The sequence below is a fragment of the Carlito syrichta genome, unplaced genomic scaffold, assembly GCF_000164805.1.
Source record: "Carlito syrichta isolate Samal-C Ts95f unplaced genomic scaffold, Tarsius_syrichta-2.0.1 Scaffold304926, whole genome shotgun sequence".
In the NCBI taxonomy this organism is placed as follows: domain Eukaryota; kingdom Metazoa; phylum Chordata; class Mammalia; order Primates; family Tarsiidae; genus Carlito; species Carlito syrichta.
The window spans coordinates 222,187-237,609 of NW_007249022.1; the positions used below are offsets into that span (position 1 = coordinate 222,187).

The 15,423-nt window shown below is 37.2% G+C and overlaps 1 protein-coding gene across 4 annotated transcripts in view; it reads left to right on the forward strand.

Moving 5' to 3' along the window:
- The window catches only part of DOCK10 (dedicator of cytokinesis 10), a 280,494-nt gene that overhangs the window by 129,242 nt on the left and 135,829 nt on the right, over window positions 1–15,423 (forward strand). For all 4 annotated transcript variants that reach the window (XM_008061036.1, XM_021713939.1, XM_021713938.1 and 1 more), the window contains exon 3: window positions 11,898–11,987. In XM_008061036.1, coding sequence (XP_008059227.1) covers window positions 11,898–11,987 — 90 coding nt within the window. The remainder of the gene's footprint in view (window positions 1–11,897; window positions 11,988–15,423) is intronic.

Here is a 15,423-nt window from a genome sequence, read left to right on the forward strand (position 1 = left end):
AGAATAGGCAAATATATAGACAGAAAGCAGAAGGGAAAATGGGAAGTGACTTCTCGTGGATATGGAGTTTCTGTTGGTCGTAATGGTGGCACAACTCTGTGAATATGCCGAAACCACTTAAATTTGCACTTTAAAAGGATGGATTTTATAGCATGTGAATTATATTTTAATTATACTTTCTTTTTTTTGAGTTGGAGTCTCACTCTGTCACCCAGACTGGAGTGCAGTGGCCACTTCCGGCCACCGCAGCCTCGACCTGCTGGGCTCCGGCGATCCTTCCACCTCAGCCTTCCAAGTAGCTGGAACTACAGGCGCGCGCTACCACGCCCGGCTCATTTTTTGATTTATTGTAGAGATGAGGTCTCACCTGCCCAGGCAAAAAACACACTGTTCTATGTATTAAGGTAGAGATGATATAGGTGGTCAGAGGAAGGATACAAAAGTTTCATTACAACATGTTTGTGTTCAAATACTTTATTTTTTGAAAGAAATAAACAAAACATACCAAAGGAGCATAGCAGAACTTATTTCATTAATTGTTATATTTTATTCCCAAGGCAGATTTAATGTGACTTGCTTATATACAACAAAACACATATGTAAAATGACTGGCTGATTCCATCAGCAGCGTAGCTTTGGGGTCTAAAATATTCTATAGTTAAGCTCTAGGCTTTATGTATGATACAGACAGTAAATGATAGGGTTCATTTTCATTCAAGAGAAAATATGTTTTGGAGGAATTAGGGAAAATTTTCCAAAGGAACTGGCACTTTTGTAAAACCTGAGATCTGGAAAAAAATGAGAAAGAAAAAGGGTTTTTGAAGAGACAAAGGAGCAAGGGCATAGGCCCTGTGGCAGGAATGGGCTCAGCATGAAGGAGGGATATGGGCAGACATGTCGAAGGGAGCTGGGGAGGGTTGGCTATGCTGAGTTGATGCTAGAACCATTTCTCTTCTGGGGTGTGACTGAAGGCCTCACACCAGGCAGGCCTCTTCAGTGGGCCTTCTTGGATAGTGAACTCAGGCTGCACTTTCAAAGTCTTTGCCAAAGGAAGGTGCTGGTGCAATAAATGTCTTTACATTGGAGTATTTGTTTCTCTTAATACTCACATGTTTCTATATGTAACATGTTTTGCCCTTACCTCCTCAGAGGAGATGAGACACATTTTGGAGCCTAGAAAATGAGTCACAAAAAAAGAAATGAAATTACTTGCTGAGTAATTTGTCAACCCAAAAGGAAAACACCTTGAACTTCTTTTATACTTCTATAACTACTGTATACTTAAATACTATGCTAAGTATATAGTATCCTATATATTCTTGACTTTGCTAGAAGATAACTATGGTTATGGACAACTGTTCATTATTTGTGCATTTCTCATATAGTTTAATTGCAACAAAATAAGAAAGACCTTCCCTTTAAAGCATAATGAGAGTGCTAAAGTGATATTCTCATGTATTTGAAAAATAAAATAAAAGCCCAACAATAACCCTTTCATGAATGTGGTTTAAAAATGTTTTTTTCAAGCAACTGATACACTATAAGTATCTTCTCTAGTAGAATAAAAGGTAATACCACTGTGTGAGAAATGTAGGTGTTTGCTTTTAAGCATGTGCTTAGGTCAGAATTGATCATGAAGAGTTAGTTAATAGTTGCCATCGTGAGGTCTGTGCTTTCTCAAGATTGGACTCATTGATTACTTTAAATACCATTATTTTTACTTCCTTTTTGAGCAGCTAAAACCTACAATACTGTCAGAGGAAGTTTTTCTCAGCCCCAGGATAGAATAAGCAGACCTTTTTTTAGACTTTGACAGTGACCTTTGGCCAATTGAAAAATGGCTCCAATGTGCTTAGAAGGAATGTAGACTGTAGCCAATGTAGACTACAGAAGGGTGGCTTGCAAAAAACAAAACAAAACAAAAAAACTGCAAAGACAACACACTGCAATATAGAAGGAACCAGAAAGTGACAGGGCTACAATGGAAGATGTCTGAACGTCATGGACCTGAAGTTACAAACACAAAACTGCATGCATCATTCAATGACAGTTTTTATTTCCAAATGCTTGATCTGTGAACAGTGGGCCCCTTATAAAATTCTACCACCAAAAGAGGAGCTCAACTGACTTCCACTGTGGTCTCAGACCCATTTTATGCTGTTGAGCTATACTAATTGTCGACTAGAGTGTTTATAAAAGAGAACAGGAAGTCTCTTGTGGCCAAGGCAATTTATAGTGGTCTGAAAGCCTCTAATTCTCAGAAAAAAATAAATAAATAATTCTTTGTAACCACATGAATACCCTTACCAAATATAATTCTTTATAGTTTTTTCTTATTTGATCAACTTATTTTTACTTCAATGGAAACATGTTAAAGAGATCTAAAATGAGTAGAAACACCACAGTTTTTAAAATTAAAACTTATGGACAACTTCTGCTTTTTTAGACAAGTGTTTAGCGTATAATAAAATACAACTAAGATCAATAGCTTGCTATAGAAATGCATTTTCTTATACCTCATATACTCTAACAAGGCATTAGATGTGTAATAACTGCATACTTATTGTAAAATAATCTTTTAGATTTATCATATGGTTCCATGAACATGACTCAGGCTCAGTTGTCTTATTTAGTAAAGAATTAGCGTCATTTCATAACAAGAAATCATTAAGAATCACTCACTGTACACCTGATTAGGCAAATTTTATAGCCCTACCTAAATGAATCCCCACTCATATTTTGCAGACAAGCATTAACTGATGTATTTGGGGGTCTATCTTCGCCATTTGACATCGCTAATCAAGTAGCCATGTGGTTCTTGTGATTAGAAACCTGAACCCACATACCAGAAACCTACCATTAAAACAAAAACAGCTTCTTAAGTCAGCTACATATTCACTCTGTTTTATTATGCCACAGAGCAATGATCTTAGTGACACAATACATGTATATAGATGGAAGAGAGTGGCTGGTTCACATGCAAGGTTTGGTAAAGCCAGCTTAGATCTTGTTATTTATATTTTACTTAACTATCCATTTAATTTTGAGTCAAGTTACTCTAGTCTCCATTAGACCCAGAGTATAGTAGAGTAGTTACTTTTATTTATTTTTTTTACAAAGACAAAGAAAGCAATGGAGGCCTCTAGGTGGACAATGAGAAAGAGGAGTCTTTTGTATCTTTTTAACATAGAATTTTATTAAGTCACAAAATCTTTTGAGTTAGAGAAAAAATGTCTAGTATTTTCAGTACTTTATAAAATGTAATAGTCCCTGGAAACCAAACAAGTAACACTGTGTATCTGTGAGTTATATGTCCAACCAGGAAACAGAGTCATCCCAGGTAATTGAAAGCCAACAATAATCCCTAAAACTCAATTTAGTCATGGTTCTTAATCTTCTACTCCAAACTTTCAATAGAGTTTATTTTCTATTTATCTTCTAACACAGTGAATAACATAAGCAATTAAAAAGAATTTAAAATGTCAATAATGACATCTAACTTGGCTCTGTTATACTTTACATGTGAAGCAACCGCTCCTTGCTCCTTCTAGGTATCTACACTTGCTTCCTGTATCTATACTTGCTTTGGAATAGATTTAGCCACAGGTCTTTCGAACTGTATTCATACAGTTGCAATCAAATTATGGAGCAAGTAAAGTGGTCCAGGGAGTTCAGTCTACAGCTGTGTTTTAGGATGAGCATTTATTTATTTATTTATTTTTAGTATAAATATGTGGAGTACAATTCAGAGTTAGGTATACAAACGTTGATTATACAGGTACCCTTGTTGATGAGGTGTGCTCCTCCCTCCCCTAGCAGTTTCCCTCAACTGCCAATCCCACTTCTCCCCTGACAGTTTCCCATTACTGCCAATCCCTTTCTTACAGTATTTATAATTGTTCAAGGTCCACTTATGAGTGAGAACATATGATACTCTGTTCTTTGTTTCTGTGAAAGATCACTGAGTATGAGCATTTGTTTTTTACTATATGGTACACCTAGAACATGTTTTCCTCACTATTTTCATTCTCTAATCTTGTTAAGCCCACATGATGTTCTTCCTCTTTCACAATAGTGTGACAAGAAGTTTGTATAGATGGAACAAAGTTCATGCTTCCCAGTATGCATGTGCATGCACACACTCCCACATACACTCACACTGACACACTCATATAGCACACTCATCACACTTCCCCAGACATAGATATACACATGCAGACACACTCACACCCCATATGTGTACCCCACACGCTCAAATCACACATGCATACACTAAAATACAACACACCCTCATGCACAATCACACACTCACACACGCCACACACAGTCCTTGTACCTATCCACTCATACACTACACCCAAACACCAGACACACCTCACACTCACACATACTCATATATCCCCCCACCCATTCACACATGCTTCTACACACACACACACATCCTCACACATACATACTCATATACTCAGTAAATTCAACAAGGAATTATTTAAGCACCCAAACAGACACTGAAGGTAGAGCAGGGAACAAAACAAAATATCTTATCTTCACAGAGCTTACCTCAGGAGTGAGGAAAAGGGAGATTTGAAGAAAATAGTAGTCTAGAATTTGAAAAAAAGGCTAGATGGGAATGATCCTGCTCTTGGTGACAGAGCTGGCTGCAGGGGCTATTAACTCAGAACAGACTAAACTCCCTTGACCCTCTTCTATCCATCTTCTCCAAAATTATGGATGTGTTTTGAGATTCTCATCTGTTCCAACAACTCATCTAGAAAAATGCCTTCCATATAGTCCATTTTAAATGAACCCTGATGAATCATTTGTGATTTGGGAGATGTGCACTGTTGGTACCACGGATGTTACAGACTCATTAGTATCCCTGTGACTACCAAGATACACAGCTAAAGGAAATTGATGGCTGGAGACAGAAATTTGCTTTTTTAGGCATCTCATGTCCCTCTGCTTGATGGAGCTGAAGGCATCTAAAGAGGAAATAACCTATGGAATTCTCTTTTAAAGATTTTGAGAGGTACTTTATATATTAGTTTATGTATATTCTTTTAATAAAATGTTGTTTGTTTAGCATGGATGTTGAAAACTATTTTACTTGTTTCAAGAAAAATAGAAAACATCAAAAACATGACCTGTTTTTCCAAGGTCCAGATTTACTGAACACTCCTCCCTCCCACCCCTAACTGTGACGTTATATGCCCCTTCCCTGGCAGTGTGTCCACTACTGCCAATATCTTTCTTATAGTATTATGGTAATTGTTCAGGGTCTCTTAAGAGTACATGTAGTACTCAGTTCTTTCTGTGATAAATCACTGAATATTATAGACTCTAAATCTATCCAAGTTGCTGTGAAGTTCATAATTTTGTTCTTCTTTACAACTGTGTAATATTCCATCATGTGTATGTACATTTCTCTTGTCCAGTCCATATCAATGGGCAGCATAGTTGGTTCCACATTTTTGCTATTGTAAATAGTGCTACAATAAACATGCGTGTGCAGGTATCTTTTTTGTAGAGTAATCTAAGTTGCTCCAGGTATATTCCCAGAAGGGGGATTGCTGGGTCATATGGAAGGTCAATTTCTAACCCTTTTAAGAATTGCCACATTGTTTTCCACAGAGGTTGAACTAGTTTGCATTCTTACCAACAGTGTGGAAGCATTCTCTTTTCTCTGCATCCTCACCAGCATCTGTTGTTTTTTGTTTTACTGATGATGGCTATTCTTACTGGAGTTAGGCAGTATCTCAATGTGGTTTTGACTTGCATTTCTCTGTTAATTAGTAAGGTTGAACATTTTTTCATGTGTCTGTTGGCTGTTCGTATGTCTTCTTTAGAAAAGTGTCTTTTCATGCCTTTTGCCCACTTTGTAATGGGGCTGTTTGTTTTTTCCTTTCAGCATATTTGAATTCCTTATAGATCCTGGATGTTAGGCCTTTGTCAGATATGCAATTAGCAAATATTTTTTCCCGTCTGTGTGCTGTCTCCCTAGTCTCTGAATGGTTTCTTTTACTTTGCAGAAGCTTCTCAATTTCATGAGGTCCCACTTGTCTATCTTATCTCTTATGACATGGGCTTTTGGGGTTTTGATCAGATACTGGTTGCCTATACCTATTGCCATAAGGATGTCTCCTGTGTTTTCTAAGATTCTTAATGTTTAAGGTTTTATGTTTAGGTCTTTGATCTATTTATGGTGATAGGTAGGGATCCTGTTTCATTCTTCTACACCTGGTCAGCCAGTTTTCTCAGCACCGTTTACTGAATAGGTTCGCCTCTCCAGTGGTTATTGTTGGAGGCTTTGTCAAAGATGAGTTGGTTGAGAAACTGAAATTTTGCTTCCAGAATCTCCATCCTGTTCCATTCGTCTATATGCCTATTCTCATACCAATACCAAGCAGTTCTGATTATTGTAGCTTTATAATAAAGTTTAAAGTCTGGAAGTGTGATACCTCCCGCTTTGTTTCTTTTGCTAAGGATTGTTTTGGCTATTCATGGCTATTTATATTTCCATATGAACTTCTGTATTGCTGTTTCCAGTTGTGAGAAGAATAATGTTGGTAATTTAATGGGTATTACAATGAATCCGTATATTGCCTTTGGTAGGATGGACACCTTAACAATGTTGTTTGTTCCAATCTGTGATCATGGACTATTTTTCCATTTGTTTGTGTCATCTTTGATTTCTTTGAGCAATGTTTTGTAGTTTTTGTTGTAAAGATCTTTCACTTCTCTCAGTTAGGTAGATGATGAAGTATTTCATTTTTTTCTTTTGGGGTTATTATGAATGGAATTGTGCTTTTTTATTTGATTCTCTACCTGTTTGCGTTGGTGTATACAAATACAACTGTCTTCTGCATGTTTATTTTATACCCTGAGATTTTGCCAAAGTCCTTTATCAGTGCAAGAAGGTTTTGACAGATTCTCTTGAATTTTCAAGGTATAGGATCATATCGTCTGCAAAAAGGGATAACTTCTTTTCCTATATGGATACCACTGATTTCCTTCTCTTGTCTGATTGTTCTAGCTAGAACTTCCAACACTATGTTGAACAGGAGGGATGAGAGTGGGCAGCCTTGTCTTGTTCTGGTTTTCAGAGGAAATGCTTCCAGTTTCTGTTCACTTAGCAATTTGTTGGTTGTGGGATTATCATAGGAGGCTCATACTATTTTGAGATATGTTCCCTTTATGCCTAGATGTTTGAGGGTTTTTATCAAGAAAGAAACCTGGATTTTATCAAAAGTCTTTTCTGTGTATAATGATATAATCATGTGGTTCTTGTTTTTACATCTGTCGATGTATTTAATTACATTTATATTCTTCTGTATTTTGAACCAGTTCTGCATCCTGGGAATGAAGCATACTTGGTCAAGGTGGATGATTTTTTAGATATGTTGTTGGATCCAATTTGCCAGAATTTTGTTGAGAATCTTTGCTTCTGTGTTCATTAGGGATATTGACCTATTGTTCTCTTTCTTTGCTGGATCTTTACCTGGTTTGGGTATTAGAGTGATGTTAGCTTCATAAAATGATTTGGGGAGAGTTCTGTCTTTTTCAGTTGCCTGGAATATTTTCAATAGGATTGATATTAGCTCCTTTTTGTGTGTTTTGTAGAATTCTGCTGGAAAGTCATCTGGTCCAGGGTTGGTTTTTTTTTGTTGTTTTTTTTTTAGGTAGTTTTCTTGTGACAGAGTAAATTTCCTGGGTTGTTGTTGATCTATTTAAGATTTCTTTTTCTTTCTTTCTTTCTTTTTTATTTAGGATTTCAGTTTCTTCTTGTTTCAAACTTGGGAGTTTGTGTGATGTCAGAAAGTTCTCCATTTCATTTAGCTTATTGAGTTATTGAGTTTGTTTCCATAAAGGTGTGCATAGTAATCTCTGATTATCTTTGGTATTACTTTGTCTTCAGTTGTTTCTTGATTTTTTTGCGTTTCTGATTGTGTTTATTTGGGCTTTTTTCTCTGTTTTTCTTGGTCATTCTGATAAGGGTCCATTGATCTTGTTTATTCTTTCAAAGAACCAGCTTTTTGTTTCGTTGACTTTTTCTATGTTATTTTTGTCTTCTATGTCCTATATTTGGGCTTTTACTTTGGTCATCTGGATGATTCTGCTGGTGGGTCTTGCCTTTCCAGCTCCCTTAGGTGATTTGTTCGGCTTATAACTTTTTCTCTTTCTGTTGTCTTGAAATGTGTTCATAGAGATATAAATTCCCCTCTTAGTTCTGATTTCATGGCATCCCAGAGGTTTTGGTAAGATGTTTCTTTGCTTTCATTTGTTTCCAGGAATTGTTTAATTTCTCTTTTGATTTCTGCGTTGACTCAGGAGTTGTTCAACATCATGCTGTTTAGTGTCCATGTCTTTTTTAATGGTTTGGGGGGAATTTTGTTGGTGGTGACATTTATTTTTATTCCTCTATGGTCTGAGAAGGTGCATGGCAGTATTTCAATCTTGTGAAATTTGTTTATGCTAGATTTATGGCCAAGGATGTGGTTGATCTTGGAATAAGTTTTGTGTGGTGATGAGTAGAATATATATACTGTGGTTGTTGGGTGGAGTGTGCTGTAGTTATCTATTAAGTTTATTTGGTCATGCCTTAAGTTGAGATTCCAGATCTCCTTGTTGATTTTCTGCCTCTGTGATATCTAGGGTTGTTAGTGGTGTTTTAAGTTCCCCAGCTATGATAGTGTTAGAGTCAATATCTTTTTTTAGTTTTCTTAGTAGCTGCTTTATGAAAACTGACACTCCTGTATAGGGTGCATATATGTTTAGGATGGATATTTCTAGTTGATGGATTGAAACTTTTATCATTATATAGTGTCCCTCTGCATCTTTTTAAATTTTTGATAGCTTGAAGGTTGTTTTGTCTGATATTAAGATTGTGACTCCAGTCTTCTTTTGTGACCCATTTGCCTGAAAATTTGTTTTCCATCTTCTGACTTTAAGTCTGTGAGCATCCTTTGTTGTGAGATGTGTTTCCTGGAGACAGTGAATTGTAAGCTTGTTTCTTTTTATCCAGCTTGACATTCTGTGTCTTTTCAGTGGTGCATTTATTCCAGTCACATTCGGGTTGGTTATTGAGATGTGAGAGTTTATCCCTGTCATGAGACTCTTATAGTTAGTTGTTGTTGTTGTTGCTGTTGTTGTTGTTGTTATCTGTTTATTTGTTTGTTGGTTTTCGTTTGATTTGGGAGTTGGTATATGTGTGTTTTCAATTTTGTAGTCTTGATGCATGCTGTTTCTCTGTTTTCCTGGGTTTTGGGGAAGAACATGGTTGATCTTTCCTTTCTTTCATCTATGGTTAATACCTTCTTAAGTGTCTCTTGTAGGGCTGGTCTGGAGGCAGCATAAACTCCTAGGGATTGAATGTCTGGGGATGCTTTTCTTCTCTGTTTCTGATGAAGTTTAGCTTAGCTGGATAGAAAATTCTTGGCTGGAATTGTTAATCTTTGAAAATGTTGACAATTGGATTCCAGTCTCCTCTAGCCTGTAGTGATTCTGTAGATAAGTCTCCTGCTATTCTATCTAATTGGTCTTCCCCAGTAGGTAGTCTGACCTTCATCTCTTACTTACTTTAGGATTTTTTCTTTTATACATGCTTTGTGTAAGCAAATTACTCTTTGTCTAGGAGTTAGTCTTATCATTTGATGCCTTGCAGGGGTTCTCTGAAACTGGTCATGTCTCTGATGAGATAAGGGAAGTTTTCTTGGATAACATCATGGAATGTTTGTTCCAGGTTGGTCTCTGTCTCTCTATCCGCCTCAGAAATGCCAGTCAAGTATAAGGTTGGCTTCATGATAAAATCACACATCTCTTGGAGGCATTTTTCCATCTTTTAAAGCTTCCTTTCTGTGTTTTCAATAGTGTGGATTCATTCCATATTTGGGTCCTTAATCTCTGAGATTCTTTCTTCTGCTTGGTTAATTCTGCTTTCCCATTTATCAGTTTGTTATTTATTTTGTTTACTGTACTCTTTACTGCCATCATCTCAGTTATCAACTCATTCATTCTTTCCTCTTGTCTCTCTTCGTATCTTTTCCTTCTTTCTATTAATATTTTGATATCTGTATTTGCAGTTTGAGACCAGTCATTCTGGAGGCTCATCATTGTTTGAGTTCTGAAGTCTGTATTCTTGGGTGCTGTCTTCCCAGGAGTCTGGAGGGTACCTATGATTTTCCTCTGGTTTTTCTTCATTTGTGATGGTTTCCCCCTCTTCAATTTTGTGGCTCAGTGATGAGGCGATAGCATTCACTTCTGTTTGCTCAATCCCCTATTCTTCCTTACGTAGATCCTCTGGACTTGTTCAGTTTTGAAGCCATACTGGGGGTGGTTGGCTGTGCTGTCTTTTTGCAGTTTTGAGATTTGATTAAGGTGTCCTGGGGGGAGATGTGGCTCAGAAGCTATATGCGGATTACTATCCACTGACTGGTGTGTGGGACCCCTGAAACTCACTTCCCATCACCTTACGAACTGTCCATGTGGTGGGGGTTTACGTATACCCCTGAAACCAAAATGAGATAAGAAAAAGGAAAAGAAGGAAGAAAGGAAGAAGGAAGATGAAAGGGAGATGAAGAGAAAGAAAGAGAAGAAGGAAAACAGACAGGCACACAAATAAACAGATAAACAAACAATTAAAGAAAACAGCAAAACAAAAACAAACAAAAAATCAAAGATGCACTCTCCCTAAATAATCATAAAAATAATAATAATCTCTCTTGTGACCATTTCTGGAACTTCAGATTCCTTTCCCTTTTTTCTAACCTGCATATCCCCTGCAATACTGCTTGTTGCAGCTGTAGGGAATGGGCTCTGGTCTCTATCCCCTCCCCTCTGTTCTCAACCCACAGGCCAATTGGGCTGCTCTTCATGTGGGGCAGATGCCCCATGAACTTCTGGGGGAAGGGAGGCAATGCCAGGACTCATCCCAACTCAGGGCTGCTAGGTCTCCCACTCTAACTCGTGTCTGTGCTTGATCTAGTGTGGGAATGGGTCTTCTGTCTCTCCAGTATGGTATACTCTGAGTATCCTCTCTGGGCAAATGATGGTGATCCCAGAGGGGTGCGGAGATTGCTGGATGCAGGCTGTCCAGAATTGTGGGAGCTAGAGAAGGTCCCTGCTGGGCTCAGGACAGAGAAAATGGCACCAAAATGGTGTCCACCGGCATCTTATCTTCTGGTGAGGTTCAGCTTTAGATCTATTTCCTGTGCCTTCTCCGCAATCTACTGTCAGTGCCTGGTCATTGCCGCAGGTGGTAGAAGAAGCCAGGTGCCAAGTGTCAAGAGGCTGCTGATACCTGCTGACTTTTCCTGAGAGGTGCCCTGGGAATGAGAGACCCTGCTGTGCCAAAGTCAGAGCAGTGGCAAATAGCAACTGCTTCTGTAGGGGAGTCTTGGGAGCATGGTCCTGTGTCTCCCCTCATTGGATATTCTCTCACCCACTTGCACATGCAGACCCGACCCAGATTAGTCTTTAGGCACCCTCACTGGTGCAGAGACTCTCACACTCCAACCGGTTCCATCATCATCTTGCCCCACCCCAGTTTTTTTCTTAATTTCAAATTTATTTTAGCATTAATGAAAGATTTCAAGAAAAATAAACTCAAGTGAAAATGTACAGATGCCGACATTTTTGTTTTCACAGAGAGGGAGACTGAGTTTAAGAATATAAGCTGCACTGATAAAATAGTAACTATAATAATGCTAATAGTGGTAATCTGAGAAACACTGGATCTCCTCTCCTAGAGATTAAGTTGGTAAAAACTATGAAAGTTTCTCCATCTCCTACTGTTTTTAAATGCTAGGTTCTGAAACAACTTCCTTTTTGTGTTTTTGGGATAGTGGTCTGCTCAGTACTGTAAGTCAGAGGACTGACTTTCTTTTCATTATGCCTTTCAGGCTGCCACAGTTTCTTGGGATATCCGAACACTGTACTCAACAGTACCTGAAGATGCAGAGCACAAAGCAAAGAATTTGCTGGTGAAAGAGGTAAATGTGATGCTGCCAGTGCTTTATTTTATAAAGATTTTGCTTTTTCCCCAGGGGATTTTCAGTGCAGTCTACTATTATTGTCATCTTTCTCTCCTTTTTCATAGGGAACTCCAAATGTTCTGATTAGTTGACAATCTTTCAACTTTCATCACCTGTAGGTGGCTGTCCATCTTCCTGTTAATCATTTCACGTTATCTGGTGACTCTTCAAGTTTTAGATTGTGTTTGCTTTTGTTTTTACTTCACTTAAGATCACCAAGTTGAGAAATATTTTAGTATTCTTGATAGAAAGATTTTATTTATTTGAATTGAGTTGTAGGAAAGACCATAGTACATTAGAACTTTAGATAATAGAGTTTCTATTTTAAGAGGCATCTTCTTTTAAGTACTATTGATAGAAATAGTTAATGGCAAAATTCTGTGGACAGCTTTAAAGGAGTGATAAAAATCTATTGGTATAGCATCTACTTGCATTCTTTTTCTGAAGAAAAAGCAGCTTCTTTTTCTTTAACAGACTCCAGACAACTTTAGGGCAGGGATTGGGTCAGCATGTAGTAGTTGCTTAACAGATGGTTATTAAAATGAATAAATGAAACCAGTCCTTCCATTACAGAAATTGCAGTGATAAAATTTAACCCAGCACAGGTCAAACTGAAATAGTAGGGTGAAGATGCAGTCTTTAAGCCCGAGAAGGTGGTGTGTTCCATTTAGGATTTCGTCACAGCCACATATAATAACAATACCTTTTCTCAGCTCTTAAAGATATTTTTATTAATATAAGATAACCTTATTAGTGTACATGTTAATATTGGTATAATTGATCACACATATTTTATGTTGTATAGTGTTCATTCCAGATAATCACTTGACATTGTTTATTTTTTTCTAATTTTATTATTTCCTATAGCTTATAGTTGATCACAGTATCTTCTAAGGAAATACAAAAGAAAAAAGTACAGACTCAGATTACATCAGACCATCTGAAAATACTGTTTTCGTATGTACTGATTAAAAATCGTGTATGATATCAGTACCCTGATATTTTGCTTCTAGTTGCCTTAGAGAAAGTCCTAATATCTAGTAGGACATCACTTTTCTTTAAAAAAAAATAATTGGCCAAAAATTTTCTATGTTAGACAATCAGACTCATTGAGATTAGGTCTACAAAAGTCCTGCATTAAATATGAGTTAACTCAGGCAGGATTTGAAACTTCTATATTGAATTCCTAACTAGGAAGTTTAACCAGGTTGTCTTGTGTGTTCTTCATTAAAATATTGCAGTTAATAAAGACTTCATAAAGACTTTTAGCTTTGTTGCGAAATTTATTTCCAAGTACTTTATAGTTTTGTTGCAAATGTGAGTGGATATTGGAAAATCCATTTCTTTTTCTCACCATTAAGTGCTGATATTTTTAAAAAGCAATTGACTTTCTAATATGAAATACTAGTTTACTAGACTCTCTTATTCCAATAGTTCATATTTCATTCTTAGCTGTGTTGTCATATCATCTGCAAGCACTGAAATTTTCTTATTATCTAATAATTCTATTGTTTCTTTAATTTTTGTCTTATTCTATTATCTAATGTCCCCAAAATAATGTTAAATAATAATGTTAATACCGTCATTATTTCTTATTCTTGATTTAGGGGAAGACCTAATATCCTTGATCCTTTATGAAATATGATTTTATGTTGATTTCTTCCATCTTTTTATTACGTTTTAGAAAGTATCTTTCTTAGCCGGGCTCGGTGGCTCAGCCTGTAATCCCGCGCCTTTGGGAGGCTGAGGTGAGTGGATTGCCTGAGCCCGCGGGTTCGAGACCCGCCTGGGCAGCGAGACCTCATCTCTACAATAAATCAAAAAATCAGCCGGGCGTGGTAGCGCATGCCTGTAATTCCGGCTACTTGGAAGGCTGAGGCGGAAGGATCGCCGGAGCCCAGCAGGTCGAGGCTGTGGTGGCCAGGAGCGGCCACTGCCCTCCAGTCTGGGTAACAGAGTGAGACTCCAACTCAAAAAAAAAAAAAAAAAAAAGAAAGTATCTTTCTTATTCTCTTTAGAGTGCTTTGAAAGACTGGCTACCCTATATTATCACATGAATATTCAGTGCATTAACATAATATAGCTTTTTTGCTTTAAGTTAGCACCTATATACAATTACTTAGTTGTCCTGTGTAGTCTTACTTTTTTGGTATAAACTTTCTTCTTCAAATTGTAGTATTACCAGAATATGTTATTGCTTTCAAATTGCTTTCATATTTCAAATATATGCCTTTTAATTCATGAATGAAATTGGATTCTAGTTTTCTTTATTATTATAGAAATACCTACTTTAAAAATAAATTGGGAAACTCTACATCTTTTTCTATGTTCTTGAATAAACAAAGAAGTGAAACAAAATGAACAGATTCAAGTGTATACGTCCTACCAGCAGCATACAGCCTGGAATAGATAGATCCAATATCTGGACACAGGCCATCTAGCCCTCACCCATGAGCTCATAGCCACAATGCCAACTGCCAGGATGGTGCCTTGCTATAAATTTGCTCCTTCCCTCTGGAAATGATACTCCTCTGTCTTTGCCTTCACAACCCCACTGTAGTTTTTGACCAGGTGACTCCATTGCATATAGTCAGTGGACCTCACTTGGAGGACCATTGGATGGGTTTTTGGAGCTAGATTAAGATACCACTGAAATTAATTCATTGACATTTGTAGAGTTTTGTAGAAACACTTATTTGCCTAACTACAAATGCTGTACTAAGCAACCTTTTTGGTCCACCCTGTACTAAACTGCCCTGCGCTTCCCTGTGGGATTGCAAGGACAAATACCATGGTTGCTAGGCAGCAAGTTGGCAAGAATCTAGTTTAAACACATCCAGCTCAGTAACAAATTCAAGTTATCTCTCACTTCACTCTTCTTTACAAGTCTCAGCCTCTTGTGAAATGCATTAGGCATTCTTTTCTTTTCCTACTCTTGAATGACTTCATATTTTTAATGGGCATTCAATAAAATGAAGTGTCTTCCTTTTCTAGTTTATCTGTTATTAAATTCTTCCTTATCTCTTAAATGTAAGATTAATATTCCCCACACAAAAGCATGGACATAGTTATATTAACTTTAAGCTATAGTTGAGCAGCATTGTACATATAGGAATATTTTTAAGCACTTTGTGATATAGGCATTACCTCATTTTACAGCCTAGAAAATAGGCTGTGAATGATTGACATACTTGCCCAGGTTCACACAGAGCCAGAAGTAAGGAACTGCTCTCTCTGACCTTGTACTCCATGTTCTTACCCACTTTATTATCTCTGATTCTTTGATAAATTTCTTTCAACTGTGTGTTTAATAGCCTAACTTGATAAGGAAATTTCCACTGCCCACAAAGGCAGATGTCCTTCATTTTGACAGACTGTTAACCTTTCTGCCTCA